This window comes from Camelina sativa, chromosome 3 (assembly GCF_000633955.1).
Source record: "Camelina sativa cultivar DH55 chromosome 3, Cs, whole genome shotgun sequence".
Classification (NCBI taxonomy): Eukaryota; Viridiplantae; Streptophyta; class Magnoliopsida; order Brassicales; family Brassicaceae; genus Camelina; species Camelina sativa.
The window spans coordinates 9,856,555-9,879,520 of record NC_025687.1 but is presented as its reverse complement, the minus strand read 5'-3'; the positions used below and the strand labels follow the sequence as shown (position 1 = coordinate 9,879,520).

The window sequence follows — 22,966 nt, the reverse complement described above, 5'->3', positions numbered from 1 at the left end:
TTTATTTATTTATAACTGATTGTTATTTCTTTTCATAACAGACGTTTTTGTCTATATAAAAAGCTGGCCAACACTAAAGTAACACAAGGACAATCGAATCAACAAGCAAAACAAAACATTAACTAGGGAGATCTCATTTCGATCCAACTTTGATCATGAATGACATACCCCTTCATCTTTTCGACGAGATTCTCTTCAAATTGGACCCCAAATCTCTAGCCATGATGCGATGCACGAACAGATTGATCAACTCGCATATATCCGACGATCCGGGTTTTGAATCCGGATACTCTTCCCGCTTTGTCGGATCCAGTTTGTTTCACCTCATGAACTATGGCGCACATTACGTCATATGCAAGTCTTTCTCTTCCTACGATTCTAAGTCAAGCGGAGATGAAGTATATTTGTCAAAAGATCGATGTTACATTTTCGGCTCATGCTCTGGCCTTCTCCTACTATACATCGGTGATCTCTTCGTCGCAAACCCCCTCACAAAGAGGTTTCGAGTCCTGGATCACTCGGGGTCAAAGCTTTTGCCTACGATAGTTGGTGGTGATCGAAATAGACCTGCACACCTTAACGCTGCTCGTACGGAGAGAGCGATGTGCGTCGGTTTTGCGGTAAATCGAAATCAAACCACCAAAAGATTCAAGATCGTATGCATACTCGAGATGGAAACGGTGTACGCGTTCGAGATCAGTGACGGATATTGTTGGAGGTTATCAGAAACGACCGTCACCACCACCTCCAAAAGTGATCTCACGGCGCGGATGAAACCTGTTTACTTGGACGGCACTCTTCATTGGTTNGGCCTTCTCCTACTATACATCGGTGATCTCTTCGTCGCAAACCCCCTCACAAAGAGGTTTCGAGTCCTGGATCACTCGGGGTCAAAGCTTTTGCCTACGATAGTTGGTGGTGTTCGAAATAGAGGTGCACACCTTAACGCTGCTCGTACGGAGAGAGCGATGTGCGTCGGTTTTGCGGTAAATCGAAATCAAACCACCAAAAGATTCAAGATCGTATGCATACTCGAGATGGAAACGGTGTACGCGTTCGAGATCAGTGACGGATATTGTTGGAGGTTATCAGAAACGACCGTCACCACCACCTCCAAAAGTGATCTCACGGCGCGGATGAAACCTGTTTACTTGGACGGCACTCTTCATTGGTTGAGAGACGATGGGAGCCTCATAGCTTTCAATCCGGAGACAGAGAAAGCACGCTTGATTCCTTCCATGTTCCATCGTGGAGAATCAGATACAAAACCGCTTTTTGCAGAAGACAAGAAGAACAATCGTCTGACCATGATATCGGGGACGAAAGAAACAATCTCAGTTTACACACTACTAGGGAATTCCAAGTGGACCCTCACCATGCGGATCAAGAACGTACCCATGGACGACATAAAACTTGTATGTTGGAACGTGGTTGCGTACGATGGCAAGTGCCTTGTGGTGAGGGAGATGAAGAAGGACACTTATTACAATGGTTGGCTTCATGTGTATGACATGGAAGCTAACAGTTGGAGATTTGGATCTGTCTGGTGTGGGTACAAAAACAACCTAGACTACTATACGTTTACGCCCTCCTTGTTCTTTGTCGAGGAGGATGAGCAGGAGAAGGTGATTGTAGCTTCCAATGACCTACGCATCTCCTATCTGAACGCAATTATGGCACTCATTTGATTAAGAAACGCATATCCGATTTGGTGTTTTATAAAGGAAAAAAATAAACTAATGAGTGAATATATTAATTAAATTTCTAATTTTCTTTTGTTTGCAATCAAACTACAAAAAGAAACTTGAAAACTCTTACCTATGAGAGGCGATGATATGTTTTGAAAAATTGATTGAATAATACAATGAAAGTGGAGAGAAGACAAACAATCTCAAATCTTCTACATATTAATATTAATAGAGAATTACTGAAAAAATGCTGATGTGTCGTCGACAGAAAACTCAAAGTATATTTTATCAAATAAACCAATAAACCTATTAATTAATCATAATTACAACTATACCATTACAAACTTAAATAAAAATTTATTAAATAAATTAAACTATTTGTAGTCATTTAATTTGAAACTCTATTATACTTCTTTAAAAAACAAAAAATTAATTTCTTTTAAAAATTGAATAATTATTCATGTTTTATTAAAATAAATTTCACACAAATTTTTTCATCGCGAAAATTTCACAGAGTATCCCTCAACCATGAAATCAACCACAATCCTAAACCCGAAGACGCGGGAAGAATCAAAGTCGAAGCGAGTATCCTAATGTCTGAAGAACCTATGAGAGATTGCCGGACAGTACTTGCTTTCTCCTTGCCTGCCAAAGATATCCATGATAGCTACTCAAGGTATAGATGGGTACAACTGAATTGCTTAAAGGACGATGTCCGTCTCAATCCCTTTCAGGTTGATTATGCAAACATGTGCACTACACTTGCCATCGATGTCATCTCTCCCTCGGTTAACTATTCTCCAGATTGGACTTTGTTAATTTATATTACCTTTAAGTTCTCTCCTGCTATGCGAGTACCATTAATTGATGAGAACACCATCAATATCCGNTTCAAATATATGAATAAGAATATCAATTATCGTATTTTAATAGTCTATCAAACTATCAAAATGTAAATGATGCATATTTAGAAAGTGAAAACTTTAAAAAGTTTTAGCTGTTTTATGAAATGTTATAGAATATTTTATATCATTATAGTTTGAAGATACAACATAACAATTGTTTTATAGATATGAGGTTTAAGAAAAACATACTTTACTATATCAGCATATATATATATATACATGATTATTAGNTGGTTTGCCACCAATCATGTTTGTCCATTGTGCCGTTTCGAACTACCATGTGAAATTTAGATGAAAACTTGGATATACAGTAAAACCTCTATAAATTAATAATGTTGGACCAAAACATTTTATTAATTTATAGTGATATTAATTTATAGGTATATTTTTAATTGTTTAATTTTAAAAAAATTAAATTAAGACAATTGTTGTAAAAGATTAGAATTTTGGATGTTGTAAATTTTATGGTATTAGAATTGAATTTGAAATAATTAAAAAATATTATTGACAATGAATTACAAATATTATAGACAAATTCACTTATACACATGACATAAATATTCAAATATATGAATAAAAATATCAATTATCGTATTTTAATAGTCTATCAAACTATCAAAATGTAAATGATGCATATTTAGAAAGTGAAAACTTTAAAAAGTTTTAGCTGTTTTATGAAATGTTATAGAATATTTTATATCATTATAGTTTGAAGATACAACATAACAATTGTTTTATAGATATGAGGTTTAAGAAAAACATACTTTACTATATCAGCATATATATATATATACATGATTATTAGTTTATGATATTATTGGAACCATATTTTACATGAGGATTTCAAAAAAATTATTATCTTATTATCTTATCGAATTTTGTTATTTTTTACACTGTCCCGACTTGGGACTAGCAAAATTTATTAATTTATAGTGTTTATTAATTTATAGAGTATTAATTTATAGAAGTTTTACTGTATAAAACAATCCCCGAGTGGTTAACTCTTTTTTTTTTTAAGTAGCTAGAGTTTAATATAAAGTTGATTTTTCCATATTTTGTAATGTTTTTGGAGTGCCTTTATCTCTTCTTTCTTATTATTTCTAGATTTTTTTTTTGTATTCGATGATGTGAGTTTCAAAGCCAATCTTCATATGCTAAACTAACCAACCAGCAAGTAGCAAATAAGCTAAACTCATTGGCACAAGTAATTGAAGTCTCACTCAACCAACATGGTACTCTCCCTCGGAATTAAAGATTAGCCTGTTTCTCACTCATGTCTTTTTGGCATAGCTCCACTTTTAGTTTGTTCTACTTGCATATATTTGCTCCATGTTGGGCATATTCAGAAACCCTCTTAGTTTCGTGTAATACAATTAAGTGAACTATATAATATAAAAAACTTGCATAACATCCTACTATCTACAACGTTGTAGTTTGTAAAATAAAGATGATCTTTTGTGTATTACCAGAATTACCCCCAGGACTAAAACGTTGTGTTTAGTCATAGTGTACAACGTCGTCGTACAAACTCAGTTGTTCATCGAATCGAAAAATCGAAGGTGATGATGGAGGCACCGGAGTGCCCGGTGTGTCTACAGTCTTACGACGGCGAGTCCTCGGTTCCGCGCGTGCTCGCCTGCGGACACACTGCGTGCGAAGAATGCTTAACGAATCTTCCCAAGAAGTTTCCGGACACAATCCGATGTCCAGCGTGCACTGTTCTCGTCAAGTTACCTCCTCAAGGACCATCAGCTCTCCCCAAAAACATCGATCTTCTCAGACTATTCCCTTCTGTTTCCCAGATTAAGCTTGAACCTAGACGGAATTGTAAAAGTCCCGTTAATTTCGTCGCTCGTTCATGGTCCGACGACTTTTACGCCACGTGGAAGGATCGGATCTTAGTCCACGACGCCGTCTCCGTGGAAAATGGTGAGAGTGATGTTACTGATCTTGCTTCATCTTGTTGTTTATGTGGAAGTCTGAAGGATGATGAGTCGAAGGTGCGTCTTTTGCGGGTTGCTTCGTTCGAGGATGATGATTGTGACTCTTTCCTTAAGTATAGTTATGTCCAGAGGATGATGAGTTGTCTGTGGGGGATGAGAGAGGAGGAGAGAGATGAGCTTGATGCGATCGTATCTGTTAAACAGAGAGGTGTTTCTAAAGTTTTTGGCTTGTGGGGTGATTTGAAGAATGGGGTTTTGTATTTAGTGGGTGAGAAACTTACTGGAATTTCTTGGGATAATCTCACTGAAGATGTTGATGATACTTCACGTTTAGCAATGTTTGGTATGCAAATATGTGAGGCATTTCTCAATCTGCATATGGAAGGGGTGATCTCAGGCTGTTTAAGCGTTTCTTGTGTGAAGTTTGACGAGTTTGAGAATGCTTATGTTGATTTGATTGAGTTGATTGAAACTGGTAGGAATGTGTATCAGATTATCCCTGAAGAAACTAGCTCTGTGAGAAAACCAGTTGGTGTTTCGGAAATGGGTTTGATTTTGGTTGGATTACTACAGAAGGGGATTTTTATGAGCTCAGAGGTGTTGTTTGAATTGTTGAAAGAACAGAATATGTTGATTAAAAATGCCAGCTCAAAGTATTTGGTTTCGTATAGCTCTGATGTTTGGCCTGTTTGTTTTCTTCTCCTCAAGCTTCTTCTTGGAAAACGGTTTACCGAGGAGCTGATTAAAAGTGTACATTGTGTGGATGCAAAAGGATGTGAAGAAGGTATCGAGGATCTCTTGGTGCTTTACACTGGTATCACGGAGAAACTATGTTTGGAATCTGAACTCCAAGGGAAGTTTAAATTTATGGTTGAAGTTCTTCGCCAATGTTGCTGTCTTGATCCTCTGGCTCGTCCAGTTTTGTCTGATCTATGGAAATGCGACAGGGACCTAGTCATGAATCCTAGGTTCAATTCTGTGAGTGGATTGCATAAGAAGATTTCTGGGAAAGGGAAAGAGTTCTGTTTGCCTCTAAGTGAATTATGTCACCTGGTAGAAGTGGAATCCAAAGAACTGGAAGATGCGTCGCCTGGAACGAAAACTGGCGGTGAAGGTAAGGTTGACATAGATTTTGTTGGGAGACTCTCAGAAGGAAAGGTTAAATCTAAAGACATGCGGGGACACCAAGACTCTGTCACGGCTCTAGCGGTTGGAGGTATACATACGGTGTACTGTTTTCTAACCTTTTACCAATTTTATTATATTTTATTATATGTTGAACAAATGATAACAATGTACTCAACCTTCTTTTTAACGACGCATCTTTATGTCCCTTTTCTCTGTATAGGTGGGTTTCTGTTCAGCTCCTCATATGATAAAACTATCCTTTTATGGTCTCTGAAGGTACAGATTCAATCATGATTCCACATATATAGTAGTTAGTGATAGATTCTTTACAGATTTTTGTTCATCTTCTTCTTAGCTCGGTAACAGCTCTCTGATTCCAGCTATATAGATCTTCATGTAAAACATTCTATATGCAGGACTTCTCCCATGTGCAGACATTTAAAGGTCATCAGGATAAAGTAATGGCTTTGATGCACATAGATGGAGTAGAACCAGTATGTGTCAGTGGCGACGGTGGAGGAGGTATCTTTGTTTGGAGCACTACTTTCCCTCTGGAAGATCAGCCGCTAAGAAAGTGGTATGAGCCAAAAGACTGGCGATATACTGGCATTCATTCATTGGCATACTCAGAATACGGGTATGTGTATAGCGGCAGTGGAGATAACACGATCAAAGCTTGGTCATTGCAAGTAAGTTAATTTTCCTATACACTTGTAAAGCTTGTCTTGATAAAATTTCCATTATAATCTGAAGGTGATTGTTTTCCCAGGATGGAAGCCTGGTTTGTACTATGAGTGGTCATAAATCTATAGTCTCAACGCTTGTTGTTCTAAATGGAGTACTATACAGCGGAAGTTGGGATGGAACCGTTCGATTGTGGAGTCTAAGTGACCACAGTTTGTTGACGGTGTTGGGGGAAGAGAGTCCAGGTATTGTGAGATCTATTCTGTCTCTAGCTGCAGACGATCAAACCCTAGTAGCAGCTTATCAAAACGGAGATATACAGGTTTTAAATTTGTCCTTAAAAAAACATTTAGCTTGACTTGCTTCATTTCAATCTTATTTTCTCTCTGTCTCTAAACCTGGGCTCTTATGATTCTTTCATCAGATATGGAGGGACGATACTTTGATGAAGTCTACAAAAATACAGAGTGGTGCAATTCTCAGCATTGCCGTGAGTGGTAAATGGCTATTCACTGGAGGTTGGGACAAAACCATCAATGTACAGGTAATGACGAATAATCTACAGATCTAATCGAAAGCGTAAAAAGAAAATCTATAATTTCCTATTATCTGTTGCTGGATTTTACTTTTATAACATCTATTTCCGAACACTGGTTTTGTAGGAATTGTCAGGAGATGAGATATCAGTAGACTGTACTCACGTTGGATCAATCCCAGGTTCATCAGTAATCACATCTTTGTCATATTGGGAAGGCAAGCTCTTTGCAGGGTTTGCAGATAAAACCATTAAGGTGATTATTAGTCCAAATTGTCTGTATTTTGTTTTGCATTCATGGTTTGTGACGAGAGAAGTTCTGTCTTCATTTTACAGGTATACTATTGTGGATGCTAACAAAAACTACAATTTCCTCGTGGAGTTTTCATTCTTCCATAAGTTAGTTTCCTCCATAGATGCTACTCTAAGGCCATGAATGGAAGATGGTTTTTAAATGGCTTTTAGATTATAGATTTGGGTTTTTAGTTTTTGGTTTTTGATTTTTGAGATTTTAGTTTTTTGTAAGAAAGTTATTTTTAAAATAATTACATAAAGAAACATAAAAAAAATAAAAAGAATCGTAAGTTTTCCCTAAAATCTGTAATTATGTGGATTCTAGTTTTTGTTAATATTTGTAAAGAAAAGCTAAAAACTAGTTTTCCTATTTTTTAGGAAATCTATTTAATGTAAAATCTTGAATGGAGAAAAAATTGGTTTTTGAAAAACAAAATCCAAAAACTATAGTAGAATTACTTGCCATTCAAGGCCTAAAAGATGTTGTGTATATCTAAAAAATAAATCAATCATGTGTATATGAATCCTTTCGTCCCATCTGTATATATGTGATTCACAAATTTGCATAAACGTTGAGATTAAATCAAGGGTCTCTTACATCAAATATAAGAAAAGATAAATTCTTAAGCTGAGTGACATATTGGAAGAGTACAAAATATTCAGGGACTTAAAAGTGAAATATTTATTTATAAACAATATATCCTTTTATATAATAGGGCCAATCAATTTAGCGCCACCGTAACGGAGGCAAAAAAAAAACAATTCGAGTGAGGCACAAAACGAGAATTGAGAGAGACACTAGAGCTTCCTTCATCCATGGAGGCTTGAACCAGAACAACGAGAAAGTTACACTATAACAAAAGTAATTTTCGTACAAATGGATTCTGTTTCGAATTTTGTGAACCCTAATACATGCCAGCCAGCTCCTTCCCTCTTGTCTCGATGTAATTATAAGTTTCCATGGACAAAACCCGTATTTGGTGTTTTGTTCCCTCGGTCCGTCACGCCGATTCAGAGGTGTCAACTTGTTCGAAGAAACTGCGTCGCCTCTGCTTCCCTATTGGTATGTTATGCGTCAACAATCTTAGTTTCGTAATGCGAGAACTTTGTCAGTACTTGGCGCACACCAACTGTTCGATCATTTGTCTCGTCTTTTTTTTTTTAATAGCTGTTTCTGGTATCTCTTTTCTCTCATGGGATTTCTTGTCAATGGGTCATTACTAAAAGACTCCTTGTGAATGTGTGCGCTTTGGGATTTGAAATTTCTTTCTCAGTGTTATGTTACTTCTCCTCATGTTATTGACTTGCTTTCGTATTTCAACTATTTTTTTAGGGGAATTTGGGTCGTATGAAGAGGAATATACAAGATTTTACGAGCATGAATTATTGGGTTGTGCGGGACTACTACCGTCTCGTGCAATCTGTCAATTCCCTTGAACCACTGATTCAAAGCCATTCCGATGAACAGGTTCCACTTAGCCTTGACTGCGTGAGAGGTTTCATTTGCTAGATATGATACTGTAATGTATTTTAACTTTTTCTTGTTTTCCTCCTTAGCTGAAAGCTAAAACTGCAGAGTTTCGAGAAAGATTAATGCGAGGGGAGTCCCTAGCAGATATGCAAGCTGGTTCGATCAAAATCTTACCTCTTAATATATATATTTTCTAACCGTAGTTTAGTTTCTCTTGAGAATGTACAGTTTTAATACAGCTATGCAATTACTTTCTCACTTTTGTGTGTGTGGTTTCCCTGTCTAGAGGCATTTGCCGTTGTCCGAGAAGCTGCAAAGAGAACAATTGGAATGCGTCATTTTGACGTGCAGGTCTGTCTATATCTATATTCTCAATTTTGTAATTCATGCTATTTATTGGGGTACATTTCTATCATCTTGAAGAGTAGTTGTTGGGTGTACTTATGTTTTAAGTTGATGCATCAGATAATTGGTGGAGGAGTGCTTCATGATGGATCTATTGCAGAGATGAAGACAGGTGAAGGGAAAACACTAGTCTCCACCTTAGCTGCATATCTTAATGCTTTAACTGGTGAGGGCGTTCATGGTATGTTATCTGCTCTCTCTGGCTTCTTTACGATTTGATAATTGCTGAAAAGTGAGCTGTATGGCCTGGCCTGGTTGCTTCAGTTTTACCACATATTGTTCGACAATGATATACCTATGAAGAATATATGATTTAACATCTAGCTAATACTGTTATCGATGATTTTCTATTGGTAGTGGTTACTGTGAATGATTACCTGGCCCAGCGTGATGCTGAATGGATGGGTCGTGTTCACCGCTTCTTAGGCCTCTCAGTTGGTCTCATTCAGGTAGGTTACACGGGTGCTATTTGAATCTTACCTTCTAGATTTTTAAGTAGAAAACTTATGGTATTTTCTTCTAAAACTGATTCCAAAATTAGAGAGGAATGAAAGCTAAAGAGAGAAAATTCAACTATAGCTGTGATATAACATACACCAATAACTCAGTAAGTATTTCATTCATATTTATCTTCTACTTGGATTAGATCTTTTTTTTTTGGTCATCTCTCATCTCTTTCTACCAACACTTTTTGCATACCTCAGGAGCTTGGATTTGATTATCTACGAGATAACCTTACTTCAAACCGTGATCAACTTGTGATGAGATGGTAGATCCCATAAATCTTTTTATTCCTTAGTTTGGTTCAATAGTGACAATTTGTGACGCACAGGCCAAAACCATTTCACTTTGCAATAGTTGATGAAGTAGACTCCGTACTGATTGATGAAGGCAGAAACCCTTTGCTGATAAGTGGTGAGGTAACGTAGTTCATTTTAGTAAGCTTAGAAATTTATTATTCTTCGGAGATTCCTACATTTGGCTTATAGTTTGGATACTGTTAAGAATGGTAGATGCAGCAGAGAAAGAAAAGCAATAACTTTGGGGCACAATTTCATCGATTGATGGGGTCCTTTCTGTTGTACTTATTTCACAGGCTAACGAAAATGCCGCACGATATCCAGTTGCTGCCAAAGTGGCTGAACTTCTCTTAAAGGATACTGTGAGTTTTGTCGTTTCCTTTTTCTGTTTTTTTTGTTGCGAGCATTTTTCTTTTCTTAATTAAGGAAGTGGATTTTCTAACTGATATTTGAAATCTTGTGTATAGCATTACAAAGCTGAACTGAAAGAAAACTCAGTGGAACTCACTGAAGAAGGTATATCTCTTGCTGAAATGGCTCTTGAGACGGTTGATTTATGGGACGAAAATGATCCATGGGCGAGGTATCTACTTGTTACTGTTACTGATATTCTTGATGCTTCTATATCGTTATGTAGAACTTCGGTAGTTGGCTTTTAGTAGTAAGACTTTTGAATGGTGACTATTTAGATTTAGTTTTCATAGTTTATATGTTTAACCAGTTATTGGTGAAGATATGGGCTAAAAATGCTGTACAGGTTGTTGCTGATAAATGGCTTATGGCTGAATAAAGAATAGTAGGGTATCATTTTCTTACATAGTAATCATGAATTTCTTATGAGACAGCATACTCCTGGACATTATTGTATCCGCGTATAATGTTTTACACAAATTTCCAATAAGAAACTGTTTCTGATCTGTTTTAATATCCTCAATCTTATCATGTTCTTACAGATAGTAGTCTTTATTCCTGTTTCGAAATAAGTGTTTTCTCATATTGGGTGCAACGCTTCTGTGCTGTTTTTTGGATCCCTGTTTATTGAAAATTTTGATTATTGCAGGTTTGTTATGAATGCTTTAAAAGCTAAAGAATTTTACAAGCGGGATGTCCAATATATTGTGAGAGATGGGAAAGCACTAATAATCAATGAGGTATAAGTAGATTTGACTTCAATTGTATTCAATTTTTCATTTCATAATTTGACGAGAGATAGCTAGTAATTGTTATGTAGTTTCATTTATATCTTATTTAAGAAAGTATGGGGATTTGAGTAAACAAAGGTTTTTAATTTTTTTCAGTTGACTGGAAGAGTTGAAGATAAAAGGAGATGGTCTGAAGGAGTTCACCAGGCTGTCGAGGCTAAAGAAGGTCTAGAGATTCAGGTTTGTCACCCAGATTCATAAGTTGTAATGTAAAACTATGCTTCAAACACTTTCATTCATGACGCTAACTCTTTTATCTTAGGCTGATTCGATTGTTGTGGCTCAAATCACCTATCAGTCACTTTTTAAACTCTATCCAAAGCTCTCCGGGATGACTGGGACAGCAAAAACAGAAGTATGTATATGGGGATTCACTTTGACCTACCTTCTCAATATTTTTCAAAACATATCATGTTCTTGACTACACAAGGCAGTTTAAAACACACCTGTTTCTTCACCTTCTTGCAGGAAAAAGAGTTTTTGAAAATGTTTCAAATACCTGTTATTGAAGTTCCTACAAATTTGTCAAATATTCGAATCGATCTACCAATACAAGCTTTCGCGGTAAGCATCCTTAAAACTCGCATTTCTGTTTGCATTTCTCGTCTCATTGCTAAAAGTTTAAACAAAGTGTGCCTTCTCGTCCAACCCTCTTGTATGATGCATGCTAGACTGCTCGGGGTAAATGGGAACATGTTCGTCGAGAAGTTGAAGACATGTTTGGGCAAGGTCGACCTGTTTTAGTAGGAACAACAAGGTAGCTCCATGTGACTAAAACCACTCAGAATCTTTTGCACACATAGACTTAGGCATATTTATCAGGAGTTCAGAATATATCGCAATCTCCTGATGTCATTTTAAAAAAATAACATACAGAAGAAAGATTCAGGCCCTCTTTTCTTGAAGATACTTAAAACAACTGACATGTAAATGTTGAATTCCTTTATCGAGTGTGGTTTATGTTGGCAGAACTAATAATGTACCAAGGAGGACTATATAAGAATATATATTTTTAAAATACATTAGTTTTCCATTATTAACAAGTTAGCGTCATCCTGCAGTGTAGAGAATTCTGAATATTTATCAGAACTGCTGAAAGAATGGGGTATTCCTCACAATGTCCTAAATGCCCGACCCAAGGTGAATCCGAAAATAGTCCCTCTACATAAGCTACATCGCTCAAATGATGCCAGCTAGTTCTGATATTGTGTTTGTTCCTTCTTTCAGTATGCTGCCAGGGAAGCTGATTTTATAGCCCAAGCAGGAAGAAAATATGCCATCACCATTTCTACAAATATGGCTGGTAGGGGTACTGACATTATTCTGGGAGGAAATCCGAAGGTATATTGGCTAACGCCTTTATCTTTTACCAGATGTTCGTCTAACCTGCAATTGATTGTCTTCTTAGAGCATCTAGCTGTGTATTATTATTATTAGTTTTTTTTATCTGTACATTGATTTTCTGCTCAAAGTTCAGCGGCTTTGTTTGTGGGTTTAATCAGATGCTTGCAAGGGAAATTATAGAAGATAGCATCCTCTCATATCTAACGAGTGAAACTTTGGCTGATGACATTGACGATAATGAGTTATCACAGAAGGTATTACGTGGGAAAGAATTCATATTATGATCTCATTACATAGGTATTCTTAAGAATAAAGGTCGAAAGATCATGAACCCTATTCTACTATCCCATTGTAGAATAACTGAAATCTCCTGTAAATCATCTCAGGTATTGTCAAAAATAAAAGTGGGACCATCATCATTAGCTTTGCTAGCTAGAGCTTCACTTATGGGTTTGCCTCTTAACTTCCAACACTTATTTTAGGAACTTGTGCGCATAGTCTCTGGATTATGTTTGATGCTTAGTTTCTTCATAATTGACTCAGCAAAATATGTTGGCAAAAGTGAAAGTAAAAGCTGGACAAGGAAAAAGGCAAAGTCCGTGATCACAGAATCTTTGGAGAAAAGCCAGACCATGGATCCTGTGAAACTGCAGAATCTTGTCAACGAGCAGTCAGAAATGTACCCATTAGGCCCTGCTATTGCTCTGGCGTATCTGTCTGTCTTAAAGGACTGTGAGGCCCATTGCCTGCATGAAGGGTCTGAAGTGAAGAGGCTTGGAGGCCTTCATGTGATTGGGACATCTTTGCATGAATCTCGGAGGATTGATAACCAGGTAAGCTACTAGTTTTGCTGATCTGCCTGGATGCTACTTGTTTGAAACAAATGTGTTAATCTTATTATTAGCGAGTACTAAAGCAACCCTTTCCCCAACCTTTCATTTTCAGTAAATTTATTTGACTTGCGAACCTTTAAAAAATATGTTTCCTGGGCGACTATCTAAAATGGTAGTATGATGAACAAAGAAGTACATAATAGTTTTTCTTTTTACGAGTGAAATGCGATAATTTGTTTTCCCGAATTATGAATACAATAGTATCATTTATTGTGAAGATGGTAGAGACCTTGCAGTCAACACGACATGTCATTTGTCATATTTGATGAATTCAAATGACTAAATGGATAATCTTTTCTGCTTCCATATTATCTTTTATAGCTTCGGGGCCGAGCTGGAAGGCAGGGAGATCCAGGATCCACGCGGTTTATGGTAAGGTAATCACATCGAATATTCTCCTCAACTGGAAAACTCTCTGTATTAGCTAACTTATACGTAAAAGACTTCACTGCTTTGATATTATAAACTTTGCATCAATCTGATTTTTTTGGGAATCATACCTGTATTTGCTATGCAACATGCTTCATATTACTGTTCATTTGCTTACAGCTTGCAAGATGAGATGTTTCAGAAGTTCAATTTTGATACTGAGTGGGCTGTGAGACTTATATCTAAGATTACAAACGATGAAGATTTACCAATTGAAGGTGACACTACAGTAAAACAGGTAAGTAGTTCATTGTTATATTTTCTTTCTGGTTCCTTCATTGGTTTTCCATACAAAAATCGTCTATTTCTGCTAATCTGGCTCTTCTCATTCGGCATTGTAGCTTCTGGCTCTCCAGATCAATGCAGAGAAATATTTCTTTGGTATAAGAAAAAGCCTGGTCGAGTTTGATGAAGTATTAGAGGTACCAGCTTTGCCAATTATTTTACTGGATTTGCATATTTGACCATATGGAAATATATATCTCTAGTACCATGATTATAAGCTTGAAAGACTACAGCTATTTTCTCTTTACTTTGTTGCACACATTTTTTCATCTTTTACTTCCAGTTATACTATTTGAACGGTTATCGGTTGACCAATTTAAGTTTGTATTATTTGTATTTCATACCATATGTATGGTAAATTTTGTATAGAAGTTTATAATTTTGGTGGGATACACCGCTATCTGAATCAACCATTTTCTTTTCTTCTACTTTAGGTTCAAAGGAAGCATGTCTATGATTTAAGGCAACTACTTTTGACGGGAGAAAACGAAAGTTGCTCCCAGCATCTATTCCAGTAAGCGTTACGCTTGCAGTTACCTTTGTTATGTCCATGTAAAAGAAATCCATGGTCATTTAAAAGTTTAGCATGTGTTTCATGTGCATAGTTTGAGATCTCGCTGAGTTAACTACATTATTGTTATTTCGCAGATATATGCAAGCTGTTGTAGATGAAATCGTCGTTGGAAATTGTAATCCACAGAAGGTAAATAATGTCCAGTAAAATCTGCCAAATAAGGGTCATCGAATGCATTTTTCTCTAGAAAAAAATTCTTGTTAATTTTTGCTGTAATGTTTATTTCTTGTGGTAGCATCCAAGATACTGGAGCTTGGCCAAGTTATTGAAAGAGTTTATAGCTATTACAGGGAACCTGCTGGATGGTAAGCTTTTTTCTTTGTTTTCCATCTATTGCAGAATAATATCTTGCTTCTTGAGAAAAAATACCTCTCTCTCTCTCATGAGATCTAACAATAAGCTCTATCAGAGTCATTTTCTGGAGTCACAGAAGTAACCATGTTACAGTCCCTTGAAAACCTGCATGAGACAAGTTCAATAGACATGGAAGACTTTAACCTTCCGCACTTGCCAAAACCTCCAAACGTTTTCAGGGGAATTCGCAGAAAGAATTCTTCACTACGACGTTGGCTCGATATCTGCTCCGATGATTTGACGGGGTGAGTACTTAAGTTAAGTCTTTGTATAGATTTGTGTGGACCTGTGTATTTTGAGAAAGACCTTGAGTCTAACTCTTTAACGATATCGTCTGTAGGAGTGGGAGGTACCGAACATCAATTAATCTTATCCGGAAGTTCCTCGGTGATTATCTGATTGCTTCATACTTGACTGTTGTTCAAGAATCTGGCTTTGATGATGGATACATAAAAGAAATTGAGGTACATGTATATTTTATGTCTCTGCGTGTATACACATGATTGACATTACAGTGTCTAATCGATTTTCTAATTTGGAAATAGAGAGCAGTTCTTTTAAAGACGTTGGATTGCTATTGGAGAGACCATCTTGTGAACATGAATAAATTAAGCTCAGCGGTAAGGACAGTGATCCTTTATCTGTTTTTTTTTGGGTTAGTTTTTGCCGCTCTCCATCTGTCGGATTCTCATGTTAAACTTTAACAGGTGAATGTCAGAAGTTTTGCGCATAGAAACCCTCTCGAAGAATATAAGATTGATGGATGTCGGTTTTTCATCTCAATGCTAAGTGCAACCAGAAGGCTAACCATAGAATCAATCTTGCAGTACTGGTCATCGCCGATGGATTCCCAAGAACTATTCATATCATAAGACTCGATTGTTTCAAGCTGAGGTACCACACATTACATTCTCTACTAATAAACAATTAAATGCTAAAAAACTAGGCAATGTGCCCATTAATGCTCAAAGTTTGATTACATCATGCTTTTAAATTGAAAGTAAATGTGATGTGGACGTTTAAAACAATGATCAAACTATCTATCAGTGTCTTACAGTCCTCATGTTCCAGATGACACTGATGTCTTCACAACTTCTTCTACATTTCGCTCTCTCCATATGCTAATGAGAACTCTCGCAGGTATCTAACCAGACGAAATTTCACATCACGGAGCAAAGTTTGGAAAGCCAATCTGAACACTGAACCTAAATGGTTATGGAGTGGCGTACCGGGTTTTGAGATACACACTCTCTCGTTTTCTTGATGTGGGGGAAATGAGTGTACAATATCACTGTTTATTGTCGATCATTATGATGTAAATTTGATTATCACAAAGAAGTATTTATTTGCAAAATCCAAAATCACAACATGATGCGTATAAAAGAAATTATAAGCTATTTAACATAAAAATTAAAGAAAGAATACTGGTGACTGATGATGACCTCTGCTGTTCTTTTTGAATACACATGGTTTTTACTAAAATTAGGGAAATTAAAATTTCTCTTAATTCATAATTTAAAGTGGCAAAGATGAATGAGGTCAATATCTAATATAGGTATTCACGGGAATTGAACGAATTAATTTTGGCTGACGTGGCAAGGGCGAAAAAAAGTGCGACTAGGGTTTTCTTGCGTTCTCATCAAGTTTGATGCCGTCAGAGGCCTCTCCGCGACGGCTTGCGGCTGATCTGCCGCAGGAGGAGGTTTCAGAGGTGAGGAGGAGGATCGAGGGGGAAGGATGTGCAGAAGGTGTGGTGGATTTGGCTGAGAGTTCCTCCGGGAATAGTCACGTTCAGGAGGGTTCAAAGGTGGTCTCGTCTATGATACCACCTACCGTAAAAGGAAAACGTTCGTTCCTGCAAGTTGCTCAGAAACGATGTTTCACTAAACAAAAGTTTGAGGTTTTGGCGATAGATGGGAAGGAGAGGGTGGTGGTACCGAAGGAGGTTTTTTCGGGTGCAAAACCCCTATGGGAGGATTTTGTGATTGGCAAGTTTCTAAACTCTAAAGCTCCACATGTGGGAAAGATTCACATGATCGTGAATAAGATATGGCGACTTGGGGATCGGACATCGTTGATTGACGTTTACGCAGTCAATGAATCTACGGTTAAGTTTCGCATTAAACATGAGGGTATCAGGCACCGGGTGTTGAACCGTGGAATGTGGAATATTACAGATCTCCCTATGGTTGTGTCTAAGTGGTCACCTTTTGCTGAGGAAGCTCAGCCGGCCATGACGTCAATTCCGTTATGGGTTACTCTTAAGAATGTTCCTCCAACTCTGTTTACGGACAAGGGTTTGGAGTTTCTCTCCAGTGCGGTTGGTCAGCCTATTAGGTTGCATCCAAAAACTGAGGCGTGTACCTCGTTTGATGAGGCTCAAGTTATGGTGCACGCAGATTTGTCTAAAGAGTTACCTCGGGAGTATGTTTTCACGGGAGAAGAAGAGGGGGAATTGGAATCTGTCATAACATATAGCTACCCTTGGTTACCACCAAGATGTTCTCGTTGTAAGAAATGGGGTCATCTTGTTGCAACTTGTTTATCCTCTGAGGTTTCTGCTCTTGATGTGCATGTTTTGCCGCAGCCCACCACTAAGGCTGTGGGGGATGAGGTCTTTGCGCCTGAAAAACAAGATTTGCCGCCGTCCACCTATAAGGATGCGGGGGATGAGGCTACTGCCAATGATAAGCGAGTTCCACCACCGTCCAGCTCTGGTGAGATTCGTCTGCCACTAGCCGTAGTTGAGATTCCGCAGATTCAAACAGCCTCTTCGCCGATCCCAGGGGAGGATCCACCGGGGGAGGAATGGGTCACCCCTAAAACAAGTCGTCTCAGCCCGAGAAAACAATCAGCAGCCCCTAATCCTGGTGTTGTCTCTATGCTGAAGAATTCCTACTCTGTTTTGGGGTAAGCAACAAAGCTGTCAGCGGAGATTGAACCGGGAACAGCAACGACTGCAGGGGCGGTATCCATTGTCAGTTGCTCTGATGCCTCCAATGTCACCATACGTCAGACAGGAGATGCAGGAGCTGTGGTAAAACGTGGCCAACATTCCGATGTGCCTGTGAGGACTTATTTACTTCGCGGAACAAAATCAGTCAATAAACAACACTCAACCCTTCCTACTCTTTCTGCTATGGATCCTCCTAGGGATCAGAGTAAGAAGTCTCAAATCAACCATTAATGTCAGGTTTCTGTTGGAATGTGCGTGGTTTGAATAAAACCTCTAAGCATTCAGTTATCAAGCAGTGGGTGGAGGGTAATAAGTTTAAGTTTGGGTGTTTGCTGGAAACTCGGGTTCGGGAAAGAAAGGCTCAGCGGTTGGGGAGTCGGATGTTTCCTGGATGGTCAGTCTTAACGAACTATGAGTATAGCCCTCGGGGACGTATTTGGGTGCTATGGAAGGATGATGTGAGGATGGATCCCTTCTATAAAAGTGAGCAGATGATAACGTGCTCAGTAAAACTTGATGCTCGAACAGAGGAGTTCTTCTGTTCATTCATATATGGTTTAAATACGGTGGAGGCTCGTAAAGTGTTATGGCGGGAGATAAGACATCACTATGATTCCCCTATTTTCCAAAATAAGCCTTGGATATTATTTGGGGATTTTAATGAAACCTTAGATATGCAGGAACATTCGAGAGTCGATGACAATCCGACAATCACTGGAGGAATGCGGGATTTCCAGTCAGTTGTTAACCATTGTTCCCTCACTGATCTGGCCTGGCAGGGACCACTTTTTACCTGGTGTAATAAGCGGGAAGATGACTTAATTCTGAAAAAGCTTGATCGTGTGATGGTGAATGCCACTTGGGCAAGGATGTATCCGCAAGCTTACAACGTTTTTGCAGCAGGGGGTTGTTCAGATCATTTAAACTGCCGGATTATGGTGCAGAGTGACACTCAAGGTCGTAGGCGTAAACCTTTTAAGTTTGTCAATGTCATGACTGAGATGGAGGAGTTTCTCCCGCTAGTAAGAGATTATTGGCAGGGCACATCACCTTTGTTTCTGTCTACGTCAACTTTGTTTCGGTTCACCAAGAAACTTAAGGCCCTCAAACCAGCTCTCCGTTCCCTGGCTCAGCGCCGTCTTGGTAATCTGGTATTGAAGACGAGGGAAGCTTTTGATCTCCTATGTCAAAAACAGCAGGCAAATCTGACTAATCCGTCACTACTGACGATGGAGGAGGAGAATGCAGCCTATCTTCGATGGGATCATTTGGCGGGCCTAGAAGAGAAATTTCTTAAGCAGCGGTCGAAGTTACACTGGTTGAAGGTCGGTGATAAGAACAACAAAGCATTTCACAGAGCAGCTGCAACTCGAGTGGCACAGAATTCTATCAAGGAGATCCATTGTGTTGATGGAAGGGTGGTTACAAATGCTGACGAGATTAAGGATGAGGCAGTACGACACTTTAGCGACTTCTTGCAGTTCATTCCCAGTGAGTTTGAGGGATCCACAGTTGATGAGCTTGCGCACCTGTTGCCGTTCCGCTGTTCTAGCCTTGATCAACAACTTTTAACTCGGGAAGTCACTGGTACGGAAGTGAGGCAGGTTCTCTTCTCAATGCCGAATGACAAATCGCCGGGGCCTGATGGTTTCACCTCAGAATTTTTTAAAACGACATGGGATCTGTTGGGAACTGAGTTCGTCTTAGCTGTACAATCTTTCTTCGCCAAAGGTTTCTTGCCCAAAGGTACAAATTCTACAATACTAGCCTTAATCCCTAAGAAGGTTTCTGCTATGGAAATGAAAGATTATCGCCCCATCTCATGTTGTAATGTGCTCTACAAAGTAATTTCGAAGATCATCGCTAACAGGCTCAAGAGGGTGTTGCCTAAGTATGTGTCTGCAAATCAATCTGCTTTTGTCAACGATCGTCTGCTGATTGAGAACGTGCTTCTTGCTACTGAGCTGGTAAAAGATTATCATAAGAAGGCCCTCTCTGGTCGTTGTGCTATCAAGATTGATATATCCAAAGCATTTGATTCTGTTCAATGGTCTTTTCTGTCCAAGCTTCTAACTGCATTGCAGTTTCCTCCTTCGTTCATCCACTGGATCATGCTATGTGTTACAACAGCTTCGTTCTCAGTGCAAGTTAATGGTGAGCTGGCTGGTTTTTTTTCGAAGCTCTAGGGGTCTTCGTCAGGGCTGTTCTCTCTCACCGTATTTATTCGTCATCTGTATGGATGTCCTATCTAAGCTCCTAGACAAGGCTGCCGGTGAACGTGTGTTTGGTTTCCATCCAGGATGTAAAAATCTTGGTCTCACCCATTTAAGCTTCGCCGACGATCTCATGGTTTTATCGGATGGCAAGATACGGTCTATAGAGGGAATTGTCACCGTGTTTACTCAGTTTGCTAAAATGTCAGGATTGTCGATTAGTATGGAGAAATCAACACTATATATGGCTGGTAATGTAGACCATCCTGACACATAGCGTTTCCCATTTGCGGTTGGTTCACTCCCGGTTCGCTATTTGGGACTCCCTCTAGTCACAAAACGGCTCACCTCTGCTGACTGTTTGCCGCTGGTGGAGCAGCTTAGAAAACGACTTGGTTCATGGACAGCTCGCTATCTCTCTTTTGCTGGTCGGTTCAATCTGATTTCCTCTGTTCTTTGGAGTGTCTGCAATTTTTGGATGGCGGCCTATCGCTTGCCGAGTGCGTGTATTGCGGAGGTTAACTCCATGTGTTCAGCGTTTCTTTGGTCTGGTGCAGAGATGAATGTGCGAAAGGCAAAGGTTGCTTGGGCGGTGGTGTGTACGCCACGAAAGGAAGGTGGACTTGGGTTAAGATCTCTCCATGAGGCAAACAAGGTTTGTTGTCTGAAGCTGATATGGAGGTTAGTATCTCATGGAGACTCTCTGTGGGTAAAATGGTCGCATACCAATTTGTTACGGGACGCCTCTTTCTGGTCAGTGAAGAGTACCTCCTCTCTTGGGTCTTGGATTTGGACAAAACTCCTGAAATACAGAGACGTGGCTAAAACGTTTTGTAAGGTCGAAGTCGGTAATGGTGAACGCATATCTTTCTGGTTTGACGATTGGTCTGGAATGGGGATGCTTGCGGAGGTTGTGGGGGATGGAGGTGTCGTGGAGTTTGGGATACCTTGGCAGAGTTCTCTAGCGGCGGCCTGGGCTCAATGGAGACGCCGACGTCCCCGAGCAGATCATCAAATAGCGATTGAGGCTGCTTTGCTTCAGTCCGGTCAAAACCGGCAGCAGGGCGAAGATAGAATACTCTGGCGTGGGAAAAATGATGTGTTTCGTCCCAAATTCAGTACTAGGGATACTTGGAACCACATCCGTACGACAACACATGTGGTAGCCTGGCATAGGGGGGGTCTGGTTTGGTCATGCGACTCCAAAATTCTCCTTCTGTGTATGGCTGGCTACTCTTGATCGGCTCGCGACAGGGGCGCGTATGATTGCTTGGAACGGGGGGTCGGCTGGTACTTGTCCTTTCTGTCAACTTGCCATGGAAACAAGGGATCACTTGTTTTTTGTGTGTGACTATGCCTCTGCAGTCTGGGCAGCTCTTGCTAAAGGTCTGCTTAAGGCGCACTACACTACTGCCTGGTCTATCCTTCTTGATTATATTTCAAACCCACACCTCCCACTTGTGGAGGGATTCCTCATCCGGTATGTTTTCCAAGCTGTCACTTACACACTTTGGAGGGAGCGAAATGGACGTCGCCATGGTGATGCGCTGAAGCCTGCATCAGCACTAATCGAGTGGCTTGATCGACAAGTTAAGGATCAACTCTTAGCTATTGGCCAACTAGGTGATCGGCGTTATGATGAAGTGTTTCAGCTTTGGTTACAATCTCGTGGCTAGGGTGTATGGTTAAGAGATTCTCAATTTGATTGTCTTTTTCAATCTAAGTTGCACAAGTTGTAAAACAGTTCTATTTTTCTTTTGAATATAATTTAACATTAAATTCAAAAAAAAATATTCACACTGTTAATCATTTTATTATTCGTGGGAAAAAAATTGACCGAGGACGAGAAGGTGATCATTATAATGGTTTCCCTTGGGAATATTGTATTCAATTATTCTGTACAGTAAAGAGGGAGATGGCTGAATACAAACAGACCTTATTACCCTATGTTTATGTATGTGTTGGTTGATGGCTTGGTGAATGAATCAATCATCAAAGAGCCTTTTGATCAAGCCGCTCATTCCAGTTTAAGCAACGAATTAAGCTTCTAAACCAATCACCGGTTTGATCCGATTTGTTGACAGTTGGGAGTGGATGTTGGCTCATGTATATTCTCACCGAATCTCCCCTTGAAAGTTGCTGTCTTCTTTTTCCATCAAACGAAACCCATGCATTGCTTCGAGCATCATCTGGAATCTGTTTTCGTTTAGAGGGATTTCTCAGCATTTCAAACAAACACATTGTCGTCTCACTCCATGAGCTATAAGCTCTTCTTGGGAGGTTAACTGGTTTTACTACTTAACAGGAAAATAGTGTTACAAGTCTTTACCTTTAACTCGAGTTTTGCAGAATCCGGGAGTATAACTGGTCTGAACGACAGGGAATGTGGGCAGATTGGAGTGAACAACATGCAAGGAACGTTTGGATGCACCTGCAATATTTGGATTTTTTTAAATGTCAAATAGAAAACGTTTTCGCACTCACGTCACTAAACATTATATTATGAACGGCATGATAGTTCTCAGACATGCCACTGAGCTTCATTTTTGGTATGCAATGCAAGAGTTGAATAGCTTACCATGGAACCTCCTGCTGCTGTAGAATAAGCAGTACTTCCTGTAGGAGTGGCTACTATAACTCCATCACCTTGTACCTATAATAGCATTTATTCGTCAATACACACAAGCAGTGAAATTTCATCCATGCAGGGAAACTTTTTACTCAAACACTGAGATGTAATTATTGTACGAACCTTCGTGATAAGACGGTCGTGCTCATAACATTCGATCTTAGAAAGGTATGGGTTGGATCCTCGATCAACAACAATCTCGTTCAGAACATCAAACACTTTACCAGGCATTGC

The 22,966-nt window shown here is 39.1% G+C and overlaps 4 protein-coding genes across 5 annotated transcripts in view; 3 read left to right on the top strand and 1 right to left on the bottom strand.

Annotated features, from left to right (window-relative positions):
* On the top strand, window positions 123-1,724 carry LOC104776284 (putative F-box/kelch-repeat protein At1g20940). The gene is made up of 2 exons (XM_010500318.2): window positions 123-549; window positions 913-1,724. The coding sequence occupies exons 1-2, from the start codon at window positions 156-158 to the stop codon at window positions 1,686-1,688; spliced, it is 1,170 nt and encodes a 389-aa protein (XP_010498620.1). The 5' UTR covers window positions 123-155; the 3' UTR covers window positions 1,689-1,724.
* Window positions 4,124-7,522, top strand: LOC104776283. The gene is made up of 7 exons (XM_010500317.2): window positions 4,124-5,752; window positions 5,885-5,940; window positions 6,081-6,353; window positions 6,434-6,670; window positions 6,773-6,892; window positions 7,011-7,139; window positions 7,220-7,522. Exons 1-7 carry the CDS (start codon window positions 4,156-4,158, stop codon window positions 7,238-7,240), a joined length of 2,433 nt encoding a protein of 810 aa, XP_010498619.1. The 5' UTR covers window positions 4,124-4,155; the 3' UTR covers window positions 7,241-7,522.
* Window positions 7,907-16,335, top strand: LOC104776282 (protein translocase subunit SECA2, chloroplastic-like). Its single transcript, XM_010500316.2, has 32 exons — window positions 7,907-8,240; window positions 8,511-8,645; window positions 8,735-8,804; window positions 8,935-8,999; window positions 9,114-9,234; window positions 9,411-9,502; window positions 9,595-9,660; window positions 9,758-9,822; window positions 9,886-9,973; window positions 10,150-10,215; window positions 10,321-10,436; window positions 10,914-11,004; window positions 11,152-11,235; window positions 11,318-11,410; window positions 11,524-11,619; window positions 11,727-11,812; window positions 12,117-12,195; window positions 12,283-12,396; window positions 12,558-12,653; window positions 12,786-12,849; window positions 12,943-13,232; window positions 13,614-13,669; window positions 13,842-13,959; window positions 14,063-14,143; window positions 14,441-14,520; window positions 14,655-14,709; window positions 14,816-14,885; window positions 14,990-15,179; window positions 15,275-15,398; window positions 15,480-15,554; window positions 15,642-15,828; window positions 16,075-16,335. The coding sequence occupies exons 1-31, from the start codon at window positions 8,055-8,057 to the stop codon at window positions 15,804-15,806; spliced, it is 3,177 nt and encodes a 1,058-aa protein (XP_010498618.1). The 5' UTR covers window positions 7,907-8,054; the 3' UTR covers window positions 15,807-15,828; window positions 16,075-16,335.
* The window catches only part of LOC104776280 (NAD kinase 2, chloroplastic-like), a 5,158-nt gene continuing 4,127 nt past the window's right edge, over window positions 21,936-22,966 (bottom strand). Inside the window, exons 6-9 of one of the 2 annotated variants that reach the window (XM_019243588.1) lie at window positions 22,856-22,956; window positions 22,682-22,756; window positions 22,433-22,534; window positions 21,936-22,299 (exon numbers count right to left, since the gene is read on the bottom strand). In XM_019243588.1, coding sequence (XP_019099133.1) covers window positions 22,096-22,299; window positions 22,433-22,534; window positions 22,682-22,756; window positions 22,856-22,956 — 482 coding nt within the window. In that variant the 3' untranslated portion in view covers window positions 21,936-22,095. The remainder of the gene's footprint in view (window positions 22,300-22,432; window positions 22,535-22,681; window positions 22,757-22,855; window positions 22,957-22,966) is intronic. The other variant, XM_010500315.2, reaches the window with a different exon arrangement.